Here is a 23,571-nt window from a genome sequence, read left to right on the forward strand (position 1 = left end):
ATGTTATTAAAATCCAACCCAAAGCTGCCTTAGCATTTCTGGAATTTCTAATGAGATTTTCAGTCTGCTGAACAATAGCCATAAAAGGCTTTCAAACTTCACTCCATTCACAAGTAAAGTTGAAATTGAACATTTTTATTTCTTCTCTCCCTATGACAACTTCACCATGGAACAGTGAATAACAGAGCTCAAGTCATTATGCTAATTAGAAATTAAATAAAAAGATGCCCTTACAATAGTTAAGTGTAAGGTGACATGCTACAACTAGAGACACAGTTCAAAAGCAGCTTTACGAATTGTGTAGTTCAGGCTTACAAAAGCTGAAAACATCAGGGAGGGAGCTTCTTGATGCTCCCAGTCACTGGAACCTCTAGCATGTGGCCATTTTTCAATTGTAAGGCAGAAATTAAACTATACATCAATGAGAAATATATCAAATGGCAACCCACCTTTATGATCTAAAAGGCCATAATAAGATCCTTCAAGAAACTGTATTTATTGAAATTAAGCTGACTTGTTATCTGATAAATGCAGAAGGGGGTGTGGAGGCACACCACCTTAAAGATTTGAAGAGTATTGAAAGCAAAGTTTAATTTATTAATGTTCCCAAACGAACGGAATGTGCCCCTTCCGTTAATTGACAGTAAAGAACACAAGCTATGAGGAGCCAAAGTCTCATTCTAAGACATGATCTACCTTGAACAGTCCTGTATAAAATACATACTTTATTTTTTTTTTAAATATTTTTAAAAATGTTTTATTTATTGCTAGGAGAGAGAGAGAGAGACAGCGTGAGCAGGGGAGGGTCAGAGAGGGAGGGAGTCACAGACTGAAACAGGCTGCAGGCTCTGAGCTGGCAGTCAGCACAGAGCCCGATGCGGGGCTCGAACCCACAAATCGCGAGATCATGACCTAAGCGAAAGTCGGACGCTTAACAACTAAGCCACCCAGGCGCCTCTAAAATACATACTTTAAATAGCTGGTCATGTCCTTTGACTAACCTTATAGCACCTGGCCCATTTGAGAGAATTTTTCTACCTGCCATAAAGCTGCATAAAATATGCAAAAATTTTTAGAGGAAAAAGAGAAGATACACAAGTAATAAACAAATAGAAAATACTGGAACAAAATAATGACCAAAAAAAAAAAATCTGCCAACAGCATTCTGACACATACAAAGAACACATACAAAATACAAAATAACCTCTCTCATTTAGGCTGAGACAGCTACTAAAAAGACATCCTACGGGGGCAACTGGGTGGCTCAGTGGGTTAAGTGTCTGGCTTCAGCTCAGGTCTTGATCTCACAGTTCGTGGTTTCGAGCCCCGCGTCAGGCTCTGTGCTGACAGCTAGCTCAGAGCTTGGAGCCTGTTTCAGATTCTGTATCTCCTCTCTCTGACCGTCCCCTGCTCACACTGCCTCTGTCTGTCTCTCTCTCTATCCCTCTCTCTCTCTCAGAAATAAAACATTAAAATTTTTTTAAAAAAGACATGCTACTAAAATATTTAATCATACCAACCCACATATTAAACCATTAATTTAGCATCCATGGTACCATACAGTCTTAAGTTTATATTAGGGATTTCTACTTCTATTCTTCCCCTTCGCATTTAACCTGAACTTAAAATCCTACCCATTCTTCAAGACCCACCTCAAAAGGCTACTTTCCAATTCAGTCTTATACTTCGCCTATACGTGTAATGTGTCTTGTTTGGTTTTTTTTTTTTTTTAATGTATTACATTCATCTGCAAATGATCTTGTACTATGCTGGGGCAGCTCTTTTATATTTGTAGAAATGTATTTAACTCTGGCGTTAAAGTGAACTTTCCATATTGTCAGGCATTTTATGCTTCTCAAAGCAGAGACTACATAGCAATTCTTGAATCTCAATACCTAAATGGTATAGTAACTTGTATGTTTTACGTATCCAGTAAGTAACTACTGAACAAATTGTAAGATTTCAGATTTCGTTTAACTAAAATGTCACCAAAACAAATAAAATTTATTTAAGAAAAATGCCTTACTAGAGACATTTTCAAAATCAACTTGGGGGGCGCCTGGGTGGCTCAGTCGGTTAAGCATCCAACTTCGGCTCAGGTCATGATCTCACGGTTGTGGGTTTGAGCCCCACATTGGGTTCTGTGCTGACAGCTCTGAGCCTGGAGTCTACTTCAGATTCTGTGTCTCCCTCTCTCTCTGACCTTCCGCTGCTCACGCTTGTGCTCTCTCTCAGAAGTAAATAAAACATTTTAAAAAATAAACCTAACTTGAAAAAAAACAAACAAAAAAGCAACTTGGGTCCAGAAAAAACATGGAGAACTTTCAATTCAAAATACCAAGTGGAAGCCATATGTCCATGCTTGCCACAGTGCTGTAGTTAAAAGAATTTAGTCAAAATACTTTCCTATTACATTAATTTAGTCTATTCACTGTCTCACTTTAGCTTTATAACTTAAATGAAATAAAATTATTATTTTACCAATAATGAAATTAAGTTACTCAAAGTCACAGCCAGTCAACTGAGAAGCTATTACAGATCTAATAACTACTAATTGAGGACCTATGGGTTACCTCATTCAGAATTAAATTTTAAACTGGTACCCAAGGGATGAGTAGGTATCAGCCAGGCAAGGTAGAAAATGATCTGGGTAGGAAAAAACAGCATTTGTAAAGACCCAGATCAAATAAAATATGACCTATCCGGAAAACTGAAATTCAAACAGGTAACCCACTCTACTCAAATGTTAATTAGTTATCAAGTCTTGGTTGAGTGCTTAATAAATGCCAGGGATTTGGCAATTACCTTTAGATGTGTCCTTCATCCTCTGAAATGGTACCAAAACTTCTATGTGCATATTTTGGGGGAGTAAAGGAGCTTGGCACAAAAATGACTACAAGATTGGGGCACCTGGCTGGCTCAGTCAGTAGAGGATGTGACTCTTCATCTCAGGGCTGAGTTTGAGCCCCACGGTGAGGGTAGAGTTTACTTAAAAATAAATATATATATAAAAGACTTACTGCACTAAGTCACCAAAAGCCATGATTTTACTTCAATTTCAAAAGCCATGATTTTACTTTAATCAAGCCATAATTTCACTTCAACTTCATGTAGTAGTACTATGCAAACAGCACCATTCTATACACAAAGGTAGAACTTCAGTTAAATTCAACTAAGATTTGCTAGATGTCCACTATGTGCCAAATGGTGATAAACTAAAAAAACAATGTGTCAAATTGTATATACAGAATGAGCTCTACATTAACATAAAATTCTGTAACATAACAGTTACATACTAGAAACTAATACAGCTTCTTCAGCTCTTAAAAATGTTATATTCTTCATTCTCTAAACGTTATTTCTTTTTAAAATATGAATCTAATTTTTTGCTAAATCTGATCTTTCAAAATTGCTAAATGAGAAACAAACATTAAGACCAGGAATAAGTATAAAGTGTGCTTGTGAAAGTACAATTGAATTGTTACACGTGTTTAAATACATTTTAAGACTGTAAAAGTATTTCATTCATCAAATATTTTAAATTTCTATTCATTCACTTCTAAAAAGTATGTTATGTTACATTAGTATTCAGCTCAGAGTAGTGCAGACAACCCAAAAAGAGTCCACAGTCCTCGAAATGAGAACTAACTTTACATATACTATACAATGGACTGATCTCCAGGCTATATTGCCAACGGGAGGTCAGGGGTGCGGTAAAGCAAATTGTGAATAGTATGCTACTGCTTAAGAAGGGGAGAAAAATTTCAAAGACATACACATATTTGCTTACATTTTTTTTTTATAAGGACACACCATCAATTTTCTCTGAAGAGTTACCCATAAGGGGAATGGCAAAAACAGAGCAAAGAACTTGGACACAAAGGAGACCTCTCTGAATATATTTTACCTTGTCTTGTTGACTTAAATTTGGATATTATAAACATCTTCATAATTATAAAACAAATTAAATTTATAAAAGGCAACACTGAAAATTAAACATTTCAAAAGCAAAATAAAACAAATGAAACTATCCACATATCTAGTTGATAGCAAAATCACAGCAAGAGAAACCTGAATTTAATCAAGCTTCCAGATCTAACTACCAAGTCACATGAAATACAGGGACACAGGGGGGTATGTTAAACAACAGCATAAAATTCATACTACAGAAAATTCTAGAGGACAACCAATACAACAAATAAGTTACAAAGGAAAAAAAAAAAGAGACTAAAGAAAGGCACAATCTATAGATTAAAGGACACAAGTTATCAACCAATTAGAATAAATGGATCTGATTCAAATAAATTATAAGAAAAAAAATTAAGATCCAGTAAAGGAAATCTGAATGCTGACTGGGTATTTAACAATAAAAGAATTACTGGTAATTTGTTTAGGTGTGATAATGATAAGATCATGTTTCTTAAGAACTTTTTCCTTTCAGAAATACATACTGAAAAATATTACAGGGGTGCCTGGGTGGCTCAGTCAGTTGAGCGTCCAACTTCAGCTCAAGTCATGATCTCATGGTTTATGGGTTCGAACCCCGCATCTGTACTGACAGCTCAGAGTCTGAGGCCTGCTTCGGATTCTGTGTCTCCTTCTCTCTGCCCCTCCCCTGCTCGTGCTGTGTTTGTCTATCTGTCTCTCTCTCTCTTTCAAAAATAAATAAACACTTAAAAAAAAGATGTATTATACATATATATGAATGGACAAAAAGATAGGTCTATGATGTGCTTCAAAATAATATAGGAGTATGTAGTTATAATTGAGAGAAGACATCATAAGTTAGGCTATGGTCACTGGGTTCATTATAACATTCTATTTTTATATACTTCAAATTTTCCATAATAAACAAAAAACTAACAAAAAGTGACTAATTACTCCTAGAGCTATTAGTATCCCTTCCCTATGCAGGAAAATAAGTGGCTGATTATTCCTCTATAATTCCTATAGCTTTACTGGCTCTCCCCATCATCTGGCTGTCTTATATAACAATCCTTCCCAAATTTGAGATCCTCCTCACAAATAAATTAAGAAACATGCTAATTTCCCTTGTCACATCTTTTCTTCAACCAGGAGATCTACCTTTTTAATATATGAGAACTGCAAGTCACTAGTACTGGAGATAATGAAAGAAAGTAAAGGGTGAGAATTTCAAAAAGGAAAACAAATGATAGCGCAGGCAATTATATAAATCCTTAAGGAAGAGTAAAGAAAGTAAAGGAAATGAAGCCTATACATTAGAAATAAACTCTTACATCCCTCAGTAAAGAGAGCAGAAAGCCAGATACAACAAGCACTAAAGGCCGATGTTTTGGCATGAATTTATTATATTAAACTGCATGTACTGAGGAAGGCTCGACTGAGCCCATTACGTTACATGTTATATCCAAAAGACCTCAATGGGACCTCAGGAAGCTAATCAAGAACTTCAAATCACGGGCACCTGGCTGGCTCAGCAGCTAGAGCATGTGACTCCTGATCTGAGTTGTGAGTTCAAGCCTCACGTTGGGTGCAGAGATTACTTAAAAATACTATCTTATAAATAAATACACACATACATACATAAACAAACAAACTTCAAATCAGAAAATCAAAAAAGCATCAAACATTCAGAGGAAGAACAGTAAGGGAAAAAATGCCTCCTAGTTGTGTATTATCTGCCTGATTGTGGGTTTTTTTTTTTTTAATTTTTACTAATGTTTATTTATTTTTGAGAGGGGGGAGAAGGGCAGAGAGAGAGGGAGACATAGAATCTAAAGAAGGCTCCAGGCTCCGAGCTGACACCACAAAGCCCAAGGTGGGGCTGGGAGATCATGACCTGAGCCAGTCAGATGCTTAACCGACACCGGAGCCACCCAGGCACCCCTGCCTGATTGTGTATTAAAGCAAAATAAGTGTGTAAGCATTTCATTAAAACTGAAGTAGTGGGGGACTATCTGAAGTTTCCATAGAGCAAAAATGGCATTATAATATTATCTATATAATATATATATTATTATATATTCATTCACTTCCTCAAATTCACTAATTCTATTTCTTATAAAGCGGTTAAGTTTTAAAAGAATCTACCATCGGGACTTTAAGAGACTTAACTCCCACTATTAAGAAGAGACTTCCATAAATTACTTAGCTTCTTAGTATCAGTTTCTTTTTATAATACATATATTATATAAATTTTATCTCTTCAACAAAACACTAAGCCACTTAAAGCTAAAACTATGTCTTTTACCATTTTAAATCCCCTCTTTGTATTCTACAGAGTAGATGCTCAATAAATATTTGATCATTTAGTAATTAGTACAGAACAAATTAATATATATCAAAGAAGTACTCTAACTATCCTAAGGAAGCTTCTGAGTATGGAAAAGATCTGTCCTTGAGAGTCTGTAATCCCTTCTATCACACTGATACTTTAAATATGCATAGTTTAGGAACGTGGGTGGCTCAGTTGGTTAAGCATCCAACTTCAACTCAGGTCATGATCTCATAGTTCATGGCTTCAAACCCCAAGTCAGGCTCTGTGCTGACAGTTCAGAGCCTGGGGCCTGCTTCAGATTCTGTGTCTCCCTCTCTCTGTCCCTCCCCCACATATGCTCTCAAAAACAAATAAACATTAAAAAAATTGAACATGCCATAGTTTGGGGGTTTGGTGAGGAGGGGGAGCAGCATACCAAATAGCTACTACTATTACTGTTTAATAATCATCATTTCAAAATTATGTCAGAATGTCTACAAATTTCCACCAACATGAAAAAAATCTTCTCTCTAAATGACTATTATATAAACTGAACTCAGATCTATTCACAAATGGGATAATGATGAGAGAGTAACAATGCACTCAGGTAAACATCAGTGCAGAATATATTGCTTATTAACTGAAAAGAAATAGGATTATGGCATTAGCAGATCAAGGAAATAAAACAGGAGATATACATATAAATATTTTGTCAGAGTTTATACAAAGTCATGTAAGTTAATTTGCAGAATTGCGAAATTTGTTTCAATTTGGCTGGAACAACAACAACAAAAATCCTAGGAGCAAAAGGGTAAATTTCAATATGGTTAAGAGGAATATATGCTGACTAAATGTCAGGAATCAAGAAGTACAGTATTTGGAATTACTTAGGTCTTATACCAGACATTAGTAATGCTACTAACATTGCAGAAAAATGTGTTATAAATTTATACACATAAACACACTAAACTTTAAGAGAACACATTATCTGTAAGAATCAGTTTCTTTAAAAACTGTTAGTGCATGAAAAGATACAAAAAAAACTTGATACCAAAAAAGCCATTCTAGAAAAACATTAAGACAACATAAGCAAAAAGTATAAAAAACAAAATACTAAGAGAAAAAAACTAAGAAATAACAAAGAGCATAGGAGCACATCACCACAGAAATACACAACATCACAAGTCACTGTTACAACGATGAGGTAAGTGGAACCCTCACACAATGCAGGTAGGAGTATACAACAGTGCGGCCCCTGTGGTGCAACTTGGTGGTTCCTCAAAAAGTGAAACAGGAATCTCCACTATTCAATTCTGAGGTATATGCCCAAAATAATACCCAAAATAGGTATTCAAATAATACTTATACATGAATGTTCACAGTAGCACTACTCACATTAGCCAAAAGGTGGAAACAACCCAAATGTCCATCTAGGGATGACGAGATAAACAAAATGTGGTATAACAATACAACGGACTATTATTCAGCCTTGAAAAGGAATGAAGTACCAATACATGCTACAATATGTATAAACCTCTAAAACATTATGCTAAGTAAAAGGAGCGAGACACAGAGGTCATGTATTAGACGATTCTATTTCCATGAAATATCCAGAATAGGTAAACCCATAGACAGAAAGCAGATTAGTGGTTGCCAGGATCAGGGAGAGGAAGGAAGAAAGAGATCCACGGGTGCAGGGTTTCTTTTGAATGTTCTAAAAGTGTTTTGGAACTGGATAGACATGATGGTTCCATAACACTGTAAATATACTGGATGCCACTAAATTGCACATTTTAAAATAGTTAATTTTATTAATTTCACAATTAATAATAAACACAAATATCCCCTCCTCCAAAAATGCAGTTCAAGAACAGCCATACTTATCGTCTGCTCATAACAGGGAACACTAAAATTGTTTGCCAGAGATTTCTTTATACTCCTTTTCTTCATTCCTATAAAACATACCTGACTAAATCTATCATTCCCTTTGTTCTAGAATCCTCACTTCCATATAGCTCAGCTACCCTATACCCCCCATTCTCACTACCCCTCATCAATCTCTTTCATTTTGCCCTGAGAAACCTTAGTTCTACTATTAATCACTGCCCAGTTAACCTGCTCCTCTTTTTGTGGAAAAATTATCTTTCAGTTTATCAAACTTTTCAGTATGTTAACATACTGAAAATATGACAATAAGATACCCAAATGGAAAAATCAGCAAGGTGGACATGGAAAACTTGAGTTCAAGAAAAGTGGTTGATCATCGTAAATACATTAGTGTTTGATGAAACCAGGTGCGATGTCAGGGGAAGGCAATTTAGAAAAGGAACTGGCTAAATGCCTTTGACCTTCTATAATGAATGGTATGCCTAACCCTGGATCATTTGGTTTCCATAATCTTGCTCCAGGCTGCCAAATATTACTGGAAAAAGTTATGAAACCCTTCAAAGTTAGTTCACTGCAAGTTCATATTGTTTCAATTTTAACTGAGTGCTACTTCTAAGTAATCTTTTTATTCACTTATTGATTTGTTGGCACAACCAACTATGAGCTTCAGACTCCTGGGGAGCTGCACAATTAGCTACCACAGTGGGTACCCAGAGGCATGTATTATATAAAGACATATACATGTATATATTAATATTTTTCAAATGTGCATACAGACCCTGGTTAATAAAATACAAAGTCATGTAAGAGAGTACTAAAACAATAACTTTTTGCTAATATGCCATTTTCTCAACTAACAAGCACTACAAATATAACTACTGTCATGTGGAAGGGTCCACAAACTGTTGTGAAGTTAAAAAGGTTGTCATCTTCAAAATCCTGGGAACCACTGCCTAAGAGAATCCCCCACAGCACTTAAACATGCTTTCTGCACTCTAAGCTCTAAGTACTCCCTACCCACTTCCACTCCCAATTCTTTCATTTTCCCAAGAAAATCAAACCCATCCTCGTATATCCCCTCATCTGCCATCCATCTGAATTTACTTTTTCTTCACTACTTTTATATTTGATCGTTTAAAAGTTAATGGTGTGCCTCTTTCCTTTTAAAACAAATTCAGACATAGACACCTGATCCTATCTCTTCCTTGGCCCCTGCTACCTCAATCCATCAAACAGGTTTAATCTCTCCTTCAAAAGTCTTTTTCCCTTCTACCTAAAAATATTTTCAGATCTACCTTATTCTAATAAAACTTTACTTGAATCTACTCCATATTCTCGCTAGTACTCTATTTCTTCCTTTTGCTATCAATTTCTTTTTTTTTTTTTTTTGCTATCAATTTCTAAGGGTTGGCCTATTACAGACGAAGCCAATTACCTATTTTTATAATTAAGATTTTATTGGAATAGCCATCCCATTTCTTTAGGTATTGTGGATGCTTTCCCACAAGGGCTAAGTTAAGTAGTTAGGAAATCCTATGGCCTGGAAACCTACAGTTTGTCTCCTTTTAAAAAAGTGCCTGGGTGGCTAAGTTGGTTGAGTGTCTGACTCTTGATTTTGACTCAGGTCATGATCCCAGGGTTGTGGGACTGAGCCCAACATCAGGCTCTGCGTTAAGCGTGGACCCTGTTTAAGATTCTCTCTCTCTCCTTTTCCCTCTGCCCCTCTCTCTCACTTGCACTCTCTCTTAAAACAAAACGAAACAAAACAAAAAGGGTCAATCACTGGGGCTCCAAAGCATGATCTACATTCAATGTCATCATTTCCTCTGGGAATTAATGGGTACTGTTAAAGGTTTTGGAGCAAAGTACCATGAGCAAAAGGGCATTTCAAGACTACTAATTTAACAACAGTGTGCAGGGAAGATATAAAAGGTCATTTAGGAAACGACTCACTGCAAGAGACTAGCATTAGGCATACAGAGAGAGAAACAAATGGGACTTTTTAAAGGAATAAGTATCAAAAGTATCAGACAATATGTGACAGAGAAAAGACAAAGCCCACACCAAAATTTCAATCTTTGATGATGTGGTTCTAAGTATTTGCATTTTCTCCTATAGTCTATTGTATACTTACAGCTTTTCAAAGTCTCCTATCTTAGTGACTGTGGAGTTCCTAAAATCTCAATACTAATTCCATATCCTCTGTGTAGCAGGCATTCCCCATGCTTGCTACTTGGCTAATTCCTGGGTAAGCAAATCACTTAGGAAGAGGCAGTCCCAACAGAGTTGGCCAAATGAGAACACAGGACCAGTGTCAGAGATGGATGGAGTACTCACCTGTGGTACCAAGTAGAGAGAGGGGGGGACTAAGATTTCAGGTCCAGAACTGGCTCTAGCCAAACAGGAAGAAGCAGCTATGAATTTGCTTACAGTAGAAGCAGAGTGTCTTTGATATTCTGACATACTCTTTCTGATGTTCAGACAGACCACCATTAGAGCAGCAACTGGTAAGAGTCTCATGAGAAACAAGCCAAAAAACAAGACTGAAAGGTGAGGAATTAAATGGAGCAGACCCTATTGGTCTTTTGTCTAGGAAAAGCAGTCTTCCTTATTAAAGATGGTACTACTTTTCAAAATGGCCAATATGATACTAACCTTCATTTACAGAGTTTTCACATCCCACAAGATTGAGAAGGATATCATCATCTTTATCATCAACTTCACATCCCAGCAGCATCCAGTTTTCCACGTTATCACTTTCTGAAATGGTGCTCTCTTCCTCTTCACTTGAACTGACCTCTATAATCATGACCTCTCGGACTGTACCCGACAGCTCTTCAGATTTAGGCTTCTCAATATTCCTCTTGCATTTCTTATCAGTCAACTTATTAGAATGAAACGATGCAGGAGGATCTTGGGTCTTTTCCTTTGCTTGGACTCTAAAATTCTTTCTTTTGCATCTGTAAATACTATCTTCATCAGACAAAGTGATGACCTCTGACCCATCTGATAGATGGATGACCTCACTATCTGAAAGGATAATTAAGTTCTTCTGATTTGGTTTACTAACGGGTGATTCAGAATTCCCAGAGTTCTTCTCTTCAGGTTCTTCCTCTCTAATGACATTATCAAGATCTTGGGCATAATGAACTTGGCTGTAGAGCTGAAATTCCACCTCACTATCAACACTCAGTTCACTAGATGACTCTTCACGATAAAGGTCATCTTCATATGCTTCTATAGTCTCATAACCACCAAACATCATGGAAGGTCAGTAACCTTGATTCTGTAAAAGAGAAAATCATACAACGAATGTATTTTAAAAGCTCAGATCATGCTTGCTTAGCACATAACAACATCACCTTAGAGCTAACTTCTGTGAAGGCCATCACTGTTCTTAATGACATATTAAAATACTTTTTCCTCTCAGAATATCTTTTTTTCAAGAATTTCGAAATCCTGTTATCCCCTACCTAACAATGAGCGCCCCTCTCAAATGAAAATTACTACCAACAAACTGAGTTATAGTTATTAATGGAAATACAATATTTTACAGGTATGGTAAAAAGAAAAAACAGGTTGAGGTCCACTGCTTCAGACATCATTTTTTCCCCTAAAATGTTAAAAATCACAAAAATATTCTAAGTCATTCTCACTAATCCATCCATCTTTCATCTCTTCCCTGGTTCTGGCTCTTCCTCTCATCTTTTCAGGTATGCATTCTCACATAGGAATATTCAACTTTAATGCAAATACACTACAGGAAGCAATCATATTTACTGATTTAGTACAGCTTTTTATTTTCAATCAAAAAATTAATCTCATGACCTTCTTATCCTTGACTAAAAGAATACATAAAAATATCTGATAAACTGTGGTTTACTTTTGTACTAGCAATAAAGATATGCATGAAACACACACTAAGGACCTAACATTGAGGCAAACTCCTAACTGTAAGAGCACTTTATTTTCCTACTGTGGGCATATTAAAATCTTATTCATCCTTCAACTCAGCTTAAACATTACTTTTTCTGAGAAGCTTCCCTTGACCCACCAGATTAAATTAAGTGCCCCTTTTATAGGTTTTCATAGCACTTTACATTTCAAAACACTCATCACAGTTCTAATTACTAATTCAGTGTAAATCTCCCACAAAAACAGATCACAGAGCCCAGGAGAGCAGAAACTAGATGCACTTTGTTAAACAATGGATCCCCAAAGCCAAGCAGAGTAACTGGTATTTAGCAGGACCTCCATAAATGTCTGTTGAGTTAATGAATAAATAAATAAAAGAATAATATTATCTGGCATTTGCTCTTCAGCACTAGTAAGTCTAGTATGGGCCTAAAATATGGAAATTATGGTGGGATGAATTTCACAGTTGTCTCCAACTATTCCAACTATTCTCATATCAACCCAAAATCCACACAGATGTTTCACTTAGGTACTGATGGAATACTGATCAAAATGAGAGCTCTGGAAAAATAAATCATGTTTGTTAAAAAATCAGGGAGAGTCTAAAGAACAGTAACAATGAAAATTTACTCTTTCCATGTCCTTTTTATACAAATGCAATTAAGAAAGACTAGCTGTTCTTAGTTTACCAATTCCCAGCCCAAAATGTCAGTGTTCTGATGGTAATTTGGGTAATACAACCAGCTGACTCCAAGAACCAAATGAACAGAAGTCAAAAATGCACTACTTACACTGGAGTTTTTCTGTTCACAGAAATAAAGAAACCAATTTGTGTCATACACCTTAAACTTACACAATGTTATTTATCAGTTATACCTCAATAAAGCTGGGAGTAAAAATAATATTTAAGTTCTGAGTTAATACAATACAGTACTGTATACTTGAAATCTGCTAAGAGTAGATCTTAAAATGTTCTCACGGGGGAAAAAATGGAAGACAATACGTGAGGTTATGGATGTGTTAACTAACCTAAATGTGGTAGTTATTTCGTACAAAAAATCATGATATTGTACACCTTAAATTTACACAATGGTATCTGTTAATTATACCTCAATAAAGGTGGGGGGGAGAAACCAACTTTTAATGCCTTTTTCTTCTAAAAGCTACAATATACCTGTTCCATTCTTACACTGTCCTTCAGGGTGCTATGCTGTTGTTGTCGTCATACAAGTTAAATGTGGTTGTCTGAATAATAATGCTCATAGCATTTATCAGTTTATATTGAAATGTTAGCCTCAGAGGAATCCAAATAAAAGATGAATTCTTTCCTTTTTACTTAATAGGTAAATTAATTCTAAAAGAAGTCAAAGGAATTATGCTTCCTTCAAAATCCTCACTGGATCCATACTGATAAAACATAAATAACATAATTCCAGTGCAGCACAGAAAAAATTAAAAGAGCTAAATTACAGAGTTACAAATTTGCACTACTCTTGGAACCATCCCAAAGGAAAGGGATTAAGAAAAGAGCCATGGGCACACCTGTGAATGTATGCCAAAAATAAACTACAGAAATATAATAAAAACTGACTTCCTTGGGTCTAGGGGTTTATCTCTTTCCTTGAAATGTAGAAAAATGAATTTAACAATTTAGCCCCTATGGCCTTTAAGAGGATTTTGTATCTTCTGTACTTGAAAATTGTGCTCAGCATAACTTGCTCTGCTCTTTATGTAGCTTATGTATGCCAGGGTTAAGGTTTGCCCGAGGCTATTTTGGTTTATGTTTATGTACTACTTTAATCACATTCAAACACGTTTAATTTTTTTTAAATATATACTCGAAGGACAAATATTAAATGTATGTACATACACACATACACAAATGTCTTGAACTAGACGGCCTTCTCAGCTTTTAATCATTATACACGATTCCCAAGCATACTTAGCTAGGTAACATAAGGTCCCTATGAGAGCCACAAAATTTTAAGTCTCAAAGAGACCTTTCTGATTATCTCACACACTCCTCAAATTACACATAAGGAAATTAAGGCCCAAAGAGGTAAGGAAGTCTATCCAAGGTTATGCAGCTGATTAAGAACACAGGCAGGACAGATTCACATTTCCCTGATTCCTAGCCAAGTGTTCACTAAGACCTTTTTTCACTTTTTCAAAATAATTTCAAACAAAAAGTTTTAAAAATTTTCCTTCAAAGCTATATTTGCATTCGTTCTAACACCTAAGTTTACCTCAAAAATATCCATTTCACTTCCCAGTGGAGTATAAAAACTATGAAAGAGGCACTTTAATTGGAAGGAAAAGCATACATGTGAATTTTCCCTTTACCACCCAAGAACCTTGCAAGTTGGTCCTCAAGAGTACAGCAATCCCATGACCAAAAAAGATGGTTCTTAAAACCTAAAACACCCAGTCTGAGAAGGAAATTTATTCATAAAATTAAAATGGTTTAACAAATAAAAAACAGCCATAGAGAATCACTGCAAAGACTCTCACCATTCAAAAGTGGGAGTAGTTTTTAGTCACTAAACAATTTTTAAACTACACAACTTAAGGCTTATTCAAGCTTTTAGACTTTACTATTTTTGAGGCCAATACTTTTCTGCTCTAACAACCTACTGGCCTGTCATTCCAGACTTTTTGTTCTTATTTCCTTTCAGAGACCTTTTAGCCTAAACGTTTCTTCCTGATGATATAGGGATCCATCTCAAGATTCAAGTCACAGCTTGATTTTAAGTTCAATGTTCACTGGAAAGTCATTAATAGACATAGTTGATTTTCAACTTAAAATTTCTGACATACTCTATTTTTTATATATATGTATACATATGTAAGTATAAACTATATATATATGTAATATATGTGTATACTTGAGTATATATGTACTCTGTTAGCTATCCTGACAGTGACAGATTTGAAATACTATTAGGTTCCGTCTAGAATTAAAATCTCTGGCCATATCTCTTCAAATATAATTTTCACTTTGAAGCAAATCTGACTGGGGTAGAGAATTCAAATATGTGACACAACACTCACAAAAAGAAAAAAAAAGCAAGACAGAAGATAAGATATTGGTGGGAGAAAGTTATGCTAAATTTATTCAGACAAGTCTGGCTGTTCTTGGCATAGTCTTTTTATAACTAATCCTATCTCAAAACACTTCTTTCACCTTTCAGCCCTTCTTCCCTTTACTACACAGTACCATAATCCTGTAGCTATTTTACAATCCTCACTTCCATGTCTTCTTCAGTTCATTCCCTACGTTCAGATTCTGGAAAACGGTAATACCGAACTGTCTCCCAAAGGTAATTTCTGAAATATACACACAGCCCACTTCAAAGTCTTTGTATGTTACAGCCAAAGTATTCAAAACACAGAGTCAAGAGCTTTTTGGAATGGACCTGAGAGTCACTAAGGTGCACGCTCTCATTTCATATACACAGAAACGGCTCTCTGAGAAGCCTATTTATTCACTGAGCCTAAAGATCTCCTAACTGGACCCTGTAACGTGAAACAGAGGTAAATTCAGCCTAAACATGAGATTCTTAGAGTCACCAGCGAGTCAGTCAGTGGTGGAGCCGCGACTGGAGCCGAGGCCTGCTGATTCCCAGCCAGTTTTCCCACTGCACCTGCATGCAGCTCTTAAAGTTGGAAGTTAACTGCGGGCTCACAGGATGTGGGGGATAAAGCAAATCTCAGTGCACACAGTCCAAGTCTCACTGTTTACACAGGGGAAGGAGCACAACTCCCTAAATTTCTCTGGTCCCACAGTTGTAGCTGTTGCTTCTGACAGCAGAGGCCGGAGTTGGACTGTCCGGTCCCCGCAGGCCGGCCTCGCACAGTGAGGCAGGACCTCCGCGCTTAACTGATTGACCGGCTTCCCTAAAAAGACACGGGAACTGGAGGAGGATAAAAGGTATGAGGTAGAAACGCCGCCCCCACCGAGGCCACGGGTGTTCAGCGTTTTCTGAATGACGACCTCACCCCTGGCCAAGTAGGGAGAAGCGAACACTCCAGCCGGTCAGCCGAACCGCGTGAGGCAGAACACGACTGAGGCGCCACGGGCTGTACCCCGCTACGAGTAGGGACAGACAGGGGGGCGCGGAGGCCGGCGAGAGGACACGCGATAGTTCCAATGCCCTGCGAGAGAGGCGGAGGGCGGGCAGGGGTACCCCGGCCGCGGGCGGCTGGGGGGTCCGTCACACACATACTCACTGCCGCGGCTGCGACCAGGAAGCACCAACCAGGAACCAAAGCGCGTAGAGGGATGGGGAGGGGCGAGGACAAGTGAGGTAAGGAAACCGAGTCCGCGCGGACCCGTGAGGAGGGAAGGCACTTCCGGGGAAAACACAGCTCCCGGGAGTCGTCTTCCGTCCCCGCCCACCCTGCTAGCCCTCTCTGCGCATGCGTAAAACCTGTTAAGCTTTTCTCCACCCTGCTGAGAATCTGTTGGGTTGCCTTCCTTGCATTGCCCCTTCCCCTTCGTGGCTTCTTTCAAAGGTACTTAGGCTGCATCTATAATGAGGAAACACTTGGTTTTAATGATTTGCACACAGGGGATGCTACTCAGTAGGCAAAACCAGGAAAGACCTCGCACCCTTTCTGTGCCGGCGAAGAAAACTACACCTCCCATGATGCCCCTGGGCGGGTTTCCAGATGGGCTCCGCCTCCTCTCGTCTTGAACCTCCGGGAAACCCTCTTTGTGCCACGTGGCGTGGGAGGTGAGCTGAGACCAAAGTAGGGTAGGTAGGAGGCCGCGTTGACCTCCACGAAAGGGAACCTTCTTTGAAAGAGCCTGGCCTTTAGCGCTAGGTGATCTTAGGTCCCTTCCACCTCTAGTTTGAAGTTGAATTTAGTTAGCATTGGGACGATTCTGGCTCACGCCTAGAATTCGAGAGAACAGATTTAATAATTTGTGAGTCTTGAAGAGATGTCTTTTTTTTTTTTTTTTAAACTAAGCTCCACGCTCAATGTTGGTCTTGAACTCAAGAGTCACCTCTCTACAGACCGAGCCGGCCAGGCGCCCATGAAGAGCTGCATTCTTGCTAAAGATTGACATTCATACCGAAGAGCCTAAGTAACGTCATTTTGAAATTAAGGCCTCCATTAAGAGCAACCTCGGGCTGCACGGAGCCCCAGTTCCTCAGATTTCTCAAGGCTAAAGCCATCCTCGGACCGCCCTCAGATCAGCTTAATCAAAAAACATTCCTGTGGTCTGAGTCAAGGCTGGGAACTGTAGACAGTTACTTTATACAAACTAGCCAATTTCTCACGGCTTGCCTGAACCCCACGTGGGCCTTTTGAGCTCACCTCATAATTGGTCATTTTCAAAGGATTCTCAAAGGTCGTGATTGGGTCCCACCAAAAGTAATGAACACCTCACAGATACTGAATGGTCAAAGCTGTTACCATGGGTGTGTACAATTGTGATTGGTACTTATGTGATGATGCTATATGTACAACGTGTGCACTGTGACACCCCCGTCCCTTACCCCATAAAAACCCTACTCGCTATTGTTCAGGGCTTCACCCAGCTGCCACTACACCGGTAGACAGGTGAGATCTGGCTCAAGCTTGTAATAAAGACCCTTTTGTACTTGCATCAGTGTCAGCTGCTTGGTGGTCTCTGGGGACTCGCGAATTGGGCACAATACTTGTCCTTTGGAAGCCTTCAGAGGCTACAAGTCTTCTGTTCCTCTTCTCACACTTTATTTCAATACTTAATAATGATAAACCCATCTGTACAACTTTACATAATGACAAAGCATTGTATCAGTTAGTTGGTCCTGGGTAACAATCCTGAAAGATAAGCATGACATTGGTACCTCTTCCCAACATTTTTGAGCATCTGTTAAGAGGCAGTCCGTGTTAGCAACTGCAGATGTAGTGGTAAACTTTTTTTTAAGTCTCTGGTCTCGTAGCGCTGAGTCTAGCTCGGATGCAATTTGGGTGTAGTCTAAGAGTGTGATCATGAAAATAATTGGAAATTTTTATTAACATTATGGTAAATGCTAGGAAGGAGGACAGGTTACAATGAAAAGGTAAACTTGGAGGAACCGTTTTGCAGAGCAGGAAATAGGCTTAGAAATGGATCACAGAGATTACTAAATTGTTTAGGTAATGTGTATGGTGTAGAACAAAAGTTATCTCTAAAAAAATAAAGTGTTAAGCTTTTATCAAGTGCCAGGCTTAATCTATAAGTGTATTATATATAAACCCTTTACAATTTTTGTTAATGTTTATTTTATTTTTGAGAGAGAGTGGGAGCTGCAGGGTATAATGCAGGCTCCAAGCTATGAGCTGTCAGCACAGAGCCCGACACAGGGCTTGAACCCACAAACCGTGAGATCATGACCTGAGTCAAAGTCTGACACTTAACCAACTGAGCAACCCAGGTGCCCCAAGATAAAATCTTAAAAAAAAAAAAATCAACACACACAAGTTGGTTGAATGTAGAGAAGGAGAAGAGTCGTTGGGTATTGGGTGGAACCATTCATTGAGATAGAGAAACCAAAGGGAGAGCAGATTTTTTGAAGGGAACTCGATATTGAGATACCTTTGGACATCCAAGTGGGGAAGTCTGGCAGGTGGTTGGACATAGAGGAAAGTATATGTGTTGTATACTTGGGAATCTTCAGCTGAGAGATGACATTTGAAATGTTGGATGGAGGGGTGGCTGGGTGGTGCATGTGGTTAAGCATCCAACTCTTGATGTCAGCTTGGGCTATGATCTCACGGTTCATGGGATCGAGCCCCATATCGGGCTCCATGCTTTCAGCAAGGAGCCTACTTATGAGACCCCCTCTCCTTTCTCTCTGCCCCTCACCCACTCACATGTGTGTGCATGCACTCTCTCCCTCTCTCTCAAAATAAATAAATAAACATTTAAAAGAAAAAGAAATGTCGGATGGAAATGAGCTTATTTAAGGATGATATATAGAGTGAGAAGAGATAAGGACACAATTCTGGAGGTTGGAGCCCAAAGTTTAAGAGGCAGGCCTAGGAGCCAGGAGCAAAGGATCAAGGGGGAAAGATCAGATACTGGATAACAGTAATAAATATTAAAAGCTTTTTTTTTAAGTTTTTATTTTTTTATTTACAGAGAGAGAGAGAGCACTCATGGGAGTGGGGAAGGCCAGAGAGAGAGAGAATCTATAGCAGAGAATCCCCAATAAGCCATTTTAAATTCTAACAACATTTTGGGGCACTTGGGTGGCTCAGTCAGTTAAGCGCGCAACTCTTAATTTCAGCTCAGGTCATGATCTCACAGTTCTGAGATCAAGCCCTATATAGGGCTCTGCAATGACAGCAAGGAGCCTGCTTGAGATTCTCTCCCTCTCTCTCTGCCCCTCTCCCACTGTGCATACACACACACTCCCTCTCTCTAAAAATAAGTAACCATTTAATTAAAAAATTATAAAAAACTAAATTTTAACAACTTTTTGCGGGTGATTTTTACTTTTATTTTTATTTTAAGTACTATGTACACCTAATGCGGGGCTCAAACTCACAACCCAAAGATCAAGCTTTGCACACTCTACCAACTTAACCAGCCAGGCATCCTTTGAGGTTGATTTTTAATTCCCATTTCACAAAAAAGAAACATTCAGAGAAGTTAAGCAGCTTGCCCAGGGCCACAAGGTTAGGAAATGGTCTTAATGACTATGCCCAATCCTACTATTATTCATGCTTTCAACAAAGATTTACTACTTTCCCATGCTCAGAATGCTTTAGTTACCCCTTTTAGGTTATGTCATAAAGCCTGTAGTCCTTTGGATGGCATAAAGAGCATTTCATGAGCTGACATCTGCCTCCCTGTTCACCACCATGCTAAATCCTGAGCAGTTACCAGAAGACAGTATGCTCCCCTACACCCGTGCCTTTGCAGAAGCCTTTTCCAGTGTCTGTAAAGTCCTCTCTGTCTTTCTAATATGCCCCTACTTTACTCTACTGCACTCAAGCCCTGGGTCTTCTGGAAGACGTTCCAAGTCAGCCAGACGGAATAGGCATTCCTTCCCTTGGGCTTCCCTACGCTTTGGACAAATCTCCATCAAGTCAATTATATTGTGTTTGCCTTACAGTTGCCTCCCAGCTGGATTGTGGACTCCTTCAAGGCAGAAGCTTTGACATTTTATCTTTGTATCTTCACAAGCTAACATAGTACTTAGCAGACTGCAGGTGCTCACTGAAGGTGTTAAAGAAATGAAGGCAAACTAAGAACTAGAGGTGGATCCACCAGCTGCCAGACCAGTGGAGAGACCATGTCATGTCCCCAGATAAGTGGAACTCAGTGTCGTGCTCCATGACATTAAGACGGGTATAAAGAACTGCAGGGGTCCCAAGGATACAGAGATTTGCGAATGAGGAGAATAGTGTATATATACACACCTTTTGCCTTGACATGGTGAGTTCTCATTTAGATGACTTTTAGAAATCAAGAGATCTGGTCTCCTATTACAGTTAATGGGAAAACTGAAGCTAAGAAAGGAAGAGACATGCCCAGAGTCACCTAGCAGAGGCAGAGCTGGGTCTATAATCTGGATCTCTGAGTCTCTCCCCAAATCACACACAGAGTAGTTCAGTTTCCACCACCTGTAATCTCTAGTCCACACTTCTTGAAATCATGGATAGCAATATGCAAAGTACCCTGAAGTCTCTCTTACAGAGAATGTTCTAAAGAGCCCACTTATTTGAGGAAGGAAGCACCTGTTTTCCCCCCCAAGACGGTGGCAGTACTACGTCAACAGCGAGCAGCTGAATTAGGACGAGGGTCCAGGACAAAGCAGAAATCTGCTGCAGAGAGCAGACAAGATGGGGGACGTACTGTAGCAGGGTCTGGGTGAGCGTCACTTATTACTCATCTTTACTCTTCCATTGAAGAGGGAGGAGCTGCCTTTTTTCGTGTATTCCAGTTTATCAGGAATATCTAGTATCCCTGAGAACTACCTAATCATTTTGACCTCTTAACAGTTGCTTTTATATTTATTATTATTCATTCACTAAGAGCCTACTACGTAAGAGGCCCTTGCTTGTCACTCCAGATATATAATCCTCTCTCCCATTCTCGAAATGAGGAGAGGTGAGGGAGGTGTTAGCCCATTTCACTAGTATGGAAATTGCAACTTGGTGAGGTCAGGTGACTTACTGTAAATCATACAGCTGGGATTCAAACCTAAGTCTGGTCTGAGTCCAAAACCATGTTCTTTTCTATGCCCAAAGCTGCCTTTCAGAACTAAACTCTTTGAGATGGAGATTATGGTGACCTACTGCTTTCTCTATACCCAGCACCTAGCCCAAGGCCGAGCACTCAGCAGGCTCACAAAGAACACTTGTGGTGTAAATAGATTTAGTATGGAGTGTCTGCTAAATGAAGGCCTGGGTGCCATGTGGACAATGTTGTGGGACAGCAGCAGAGGGAGCAGCTGGGTGTGTGGAAGTAGAGAAAGCCTCCCTCTGCAGAGGGGGACACCACATAAGTGGTCAGTAAGAAAAAACAGCATTCTCACAGCAAAGAACCCTACCGGGCAATTCACAAAAGAAATCCAAACAGCCATGAACTATGATAAGAGGTGTTCAACATCACTAATAATCAGAAAAATGCAAATAATCTCATACATGGTGGATGAGAATACACACTGGAAAAGCCTTTGAGGGGAGCTATTTAAAGCATCAAAATTATAAATTAGCTATGTCTTTAAGTGCACGTACAAAGATTGCGATAGAAAAAATGGAAACAACATAAATATTCATCAATAGGGAATAAAATGCTTTTGGGCTTTTGGCTCAGAGGAGGCAAAAGTGCCACTGCCTAATCGTCCCAGTTCTGGGGTATCAGACACCAGCCACTTCTACCATGCCACCTAAGTTCAATCTCAATGAGATCAAAGTCATATATACCTGCGGTGCACCAGTTGATACCACATTCTGCATTGGCTCCGAAAATTGGCCCGTGGGTCTGTCTCCAAAAACGGCTGATGATGACATCACCAAGGCGAACAGTGACTGCAAGGTTTGAGGATTACGGTGAAACTGACCATTCAGAACCAACAGGCCCAGATTGAAGTGATACCTTCTGCCTCTGCCCTGATCATCAGAGCTCTCAAGGAACTGCCAAGAAACAGAAAGAAGCAGAAAAACATTAAGCACAGTGAAAATACCACTTTTGATGAGATTGTCAACATTGCCCAATAGATGTGGCACAGATCTTTAGCCAGAGAGCTCTCTGGAACCATTGAAGAGATCCTGGGAACTGCCCAATCTGTGGGCTGCAATGTTGATGGGCACCACCCTCACGACATCACAGATGACATTAATAGTGGTGCAGTGGAATGCCCAGCTAGTTAAGAACTACAAAGGAAAATATTTCAAAGGATCATTTGACAACCAAAAAGAAAAAGAAAAATGGGGAATATAATAAACAAGGCCACAGCTAGGGGCACCTGAGTGGCTCAGTCGGGTAAGCATACAACTTTGGCTCAGGTCATGATCTCACAGTTCGTGGGTTCGAGCCCCACGACAGGCTTTGTGCTGACTGCTCAGAGCCCGGATCCTGCTTCGGATTCTGTCTCCCTCTCTCTGCCCCTCCCCCACTCATGCACTGTCTGTCTGTCTCTCTTTCTCAGAAAATGAATACACATTTTTAAAAAATGTTTAAACAAGGACACATCTATACTATATTTTAAAAAGGTATGCTGCTTTTAAAAACATGAGATGGATCTGGAAAAAAAAAGAAAATAAATAAATAAATGAGATGGATCTGTATATATTGACATAGAAAGATGTCCAAGACATATGGTTAAGTGTCTGTGTATAGCTATGTGTGCATGTAAATGCATAGAGAAAATACTGGATGAATACCAATCAATAACAACCACTCCTGACCTCTGAGGAGGGGAGTAGGATGGGAGATGATCCAGAAGGACTTTCACTTTTTAAAAAAGTGCAGTGTGCTTTATCGAGAACACCATATCACTTCCATGTAGCCCTAGCAAATTTCTTCCAAAAAAATTACATACCTGAATATACTCATGAGGAAACTATCAGACAAACACAAAATAAGGGACATTCTGCCAAATACCTACTCAATCTTTTAAAAAATGTCAGTGTCATAAAAACAAAGAAACCGAGGAACTATTCCACATTAAAAGAGAGTAAAAGAGATTTACATAATTAATACAATGCATGACCTGGGAATTTCTTTCCCAATAAAGGATATTATTGGGATAATTGGCAAAATCCATATATGTTTAGATTTGACGATAGCGTTGTATCACAGTTATTTTCCTGGTTTTTATATTTATATTACAGTGTGTAAAAGATAGTCCTTGTTGTCGTTTCCTTTTTCCTGCTATACACAGTAAAAATCTTGGAGTAAAAGAGCGTCGTGTCTGAAACTGACTCCTAAGGAATTCAGAAAAAAATATGTTGGGGGAAGGGAAAGGGAGAGAGAAAAAGGAGAATGATAACAGATGTGTGGTAAAAGTTAACATTTTGAGAATCTGGGAAAAGTTATATGA

The 23,571-nt window shown here is 38.8% G+C and overlaps 1 protein-coding gene and 1 pseudogene across 1 annotated transcript in view; one reads left to right on the plus strand and one right to left on the minus strand.

The window, feature by feature from the left end:
• ZCCHC7 (zinc finger CCHC-type containing 7) overlaps window positions 1-16,371 on the minus strand; it is a 248,749-nt gene extending 232,378 nt beyond the window's left edge. Inside the window, exons 1-2 of the mRNA XM_077756064.1 lie at window positions 16,040-16,371; window positions 10,781-11,411 (exon numbers count right to left, since the gene is read on the minus strand). Of these exons, the coding sequence (XP_077612190.1) occupies window positions 10,781-11,390 (610 nt within the window). The 5' untranslated portion in view covers window positions 11,391-11,411; window positions 16,040-16,371. The remainder of the gene's footprint in view (window positions 1-10,780; window positions 11,412-16,039) is intronic.
• Window positions 16,372-21,896: 5,525 nt separating this feature from the next.
• LOC144224994 (large ribosomal subunit protein uL11 pseudogene) lies at window positions 21,897-22,399 on the plus strand (annotated as a pseudogene).
• The last annotated feature ends 1,172 nt before the right edge of the window (window positions 22,400-23,571 follow it).

This window comes from Crocuta crocuta, unplaced genomic scaffold (genome assembly GCF_008692635.1).
Source record: "Crocuta crocuta isolate KB4526 unplaced genomic scaffold, BGI_CrCroc_1.0 scaffold431, whole genome shotgun sequence".
Lineage (NCBI taxonomy): Eukaryota > Metazoa > Chordata > Mammalia > Carnivora > Hyaenidae > Crocuta > Crocuta crocuta.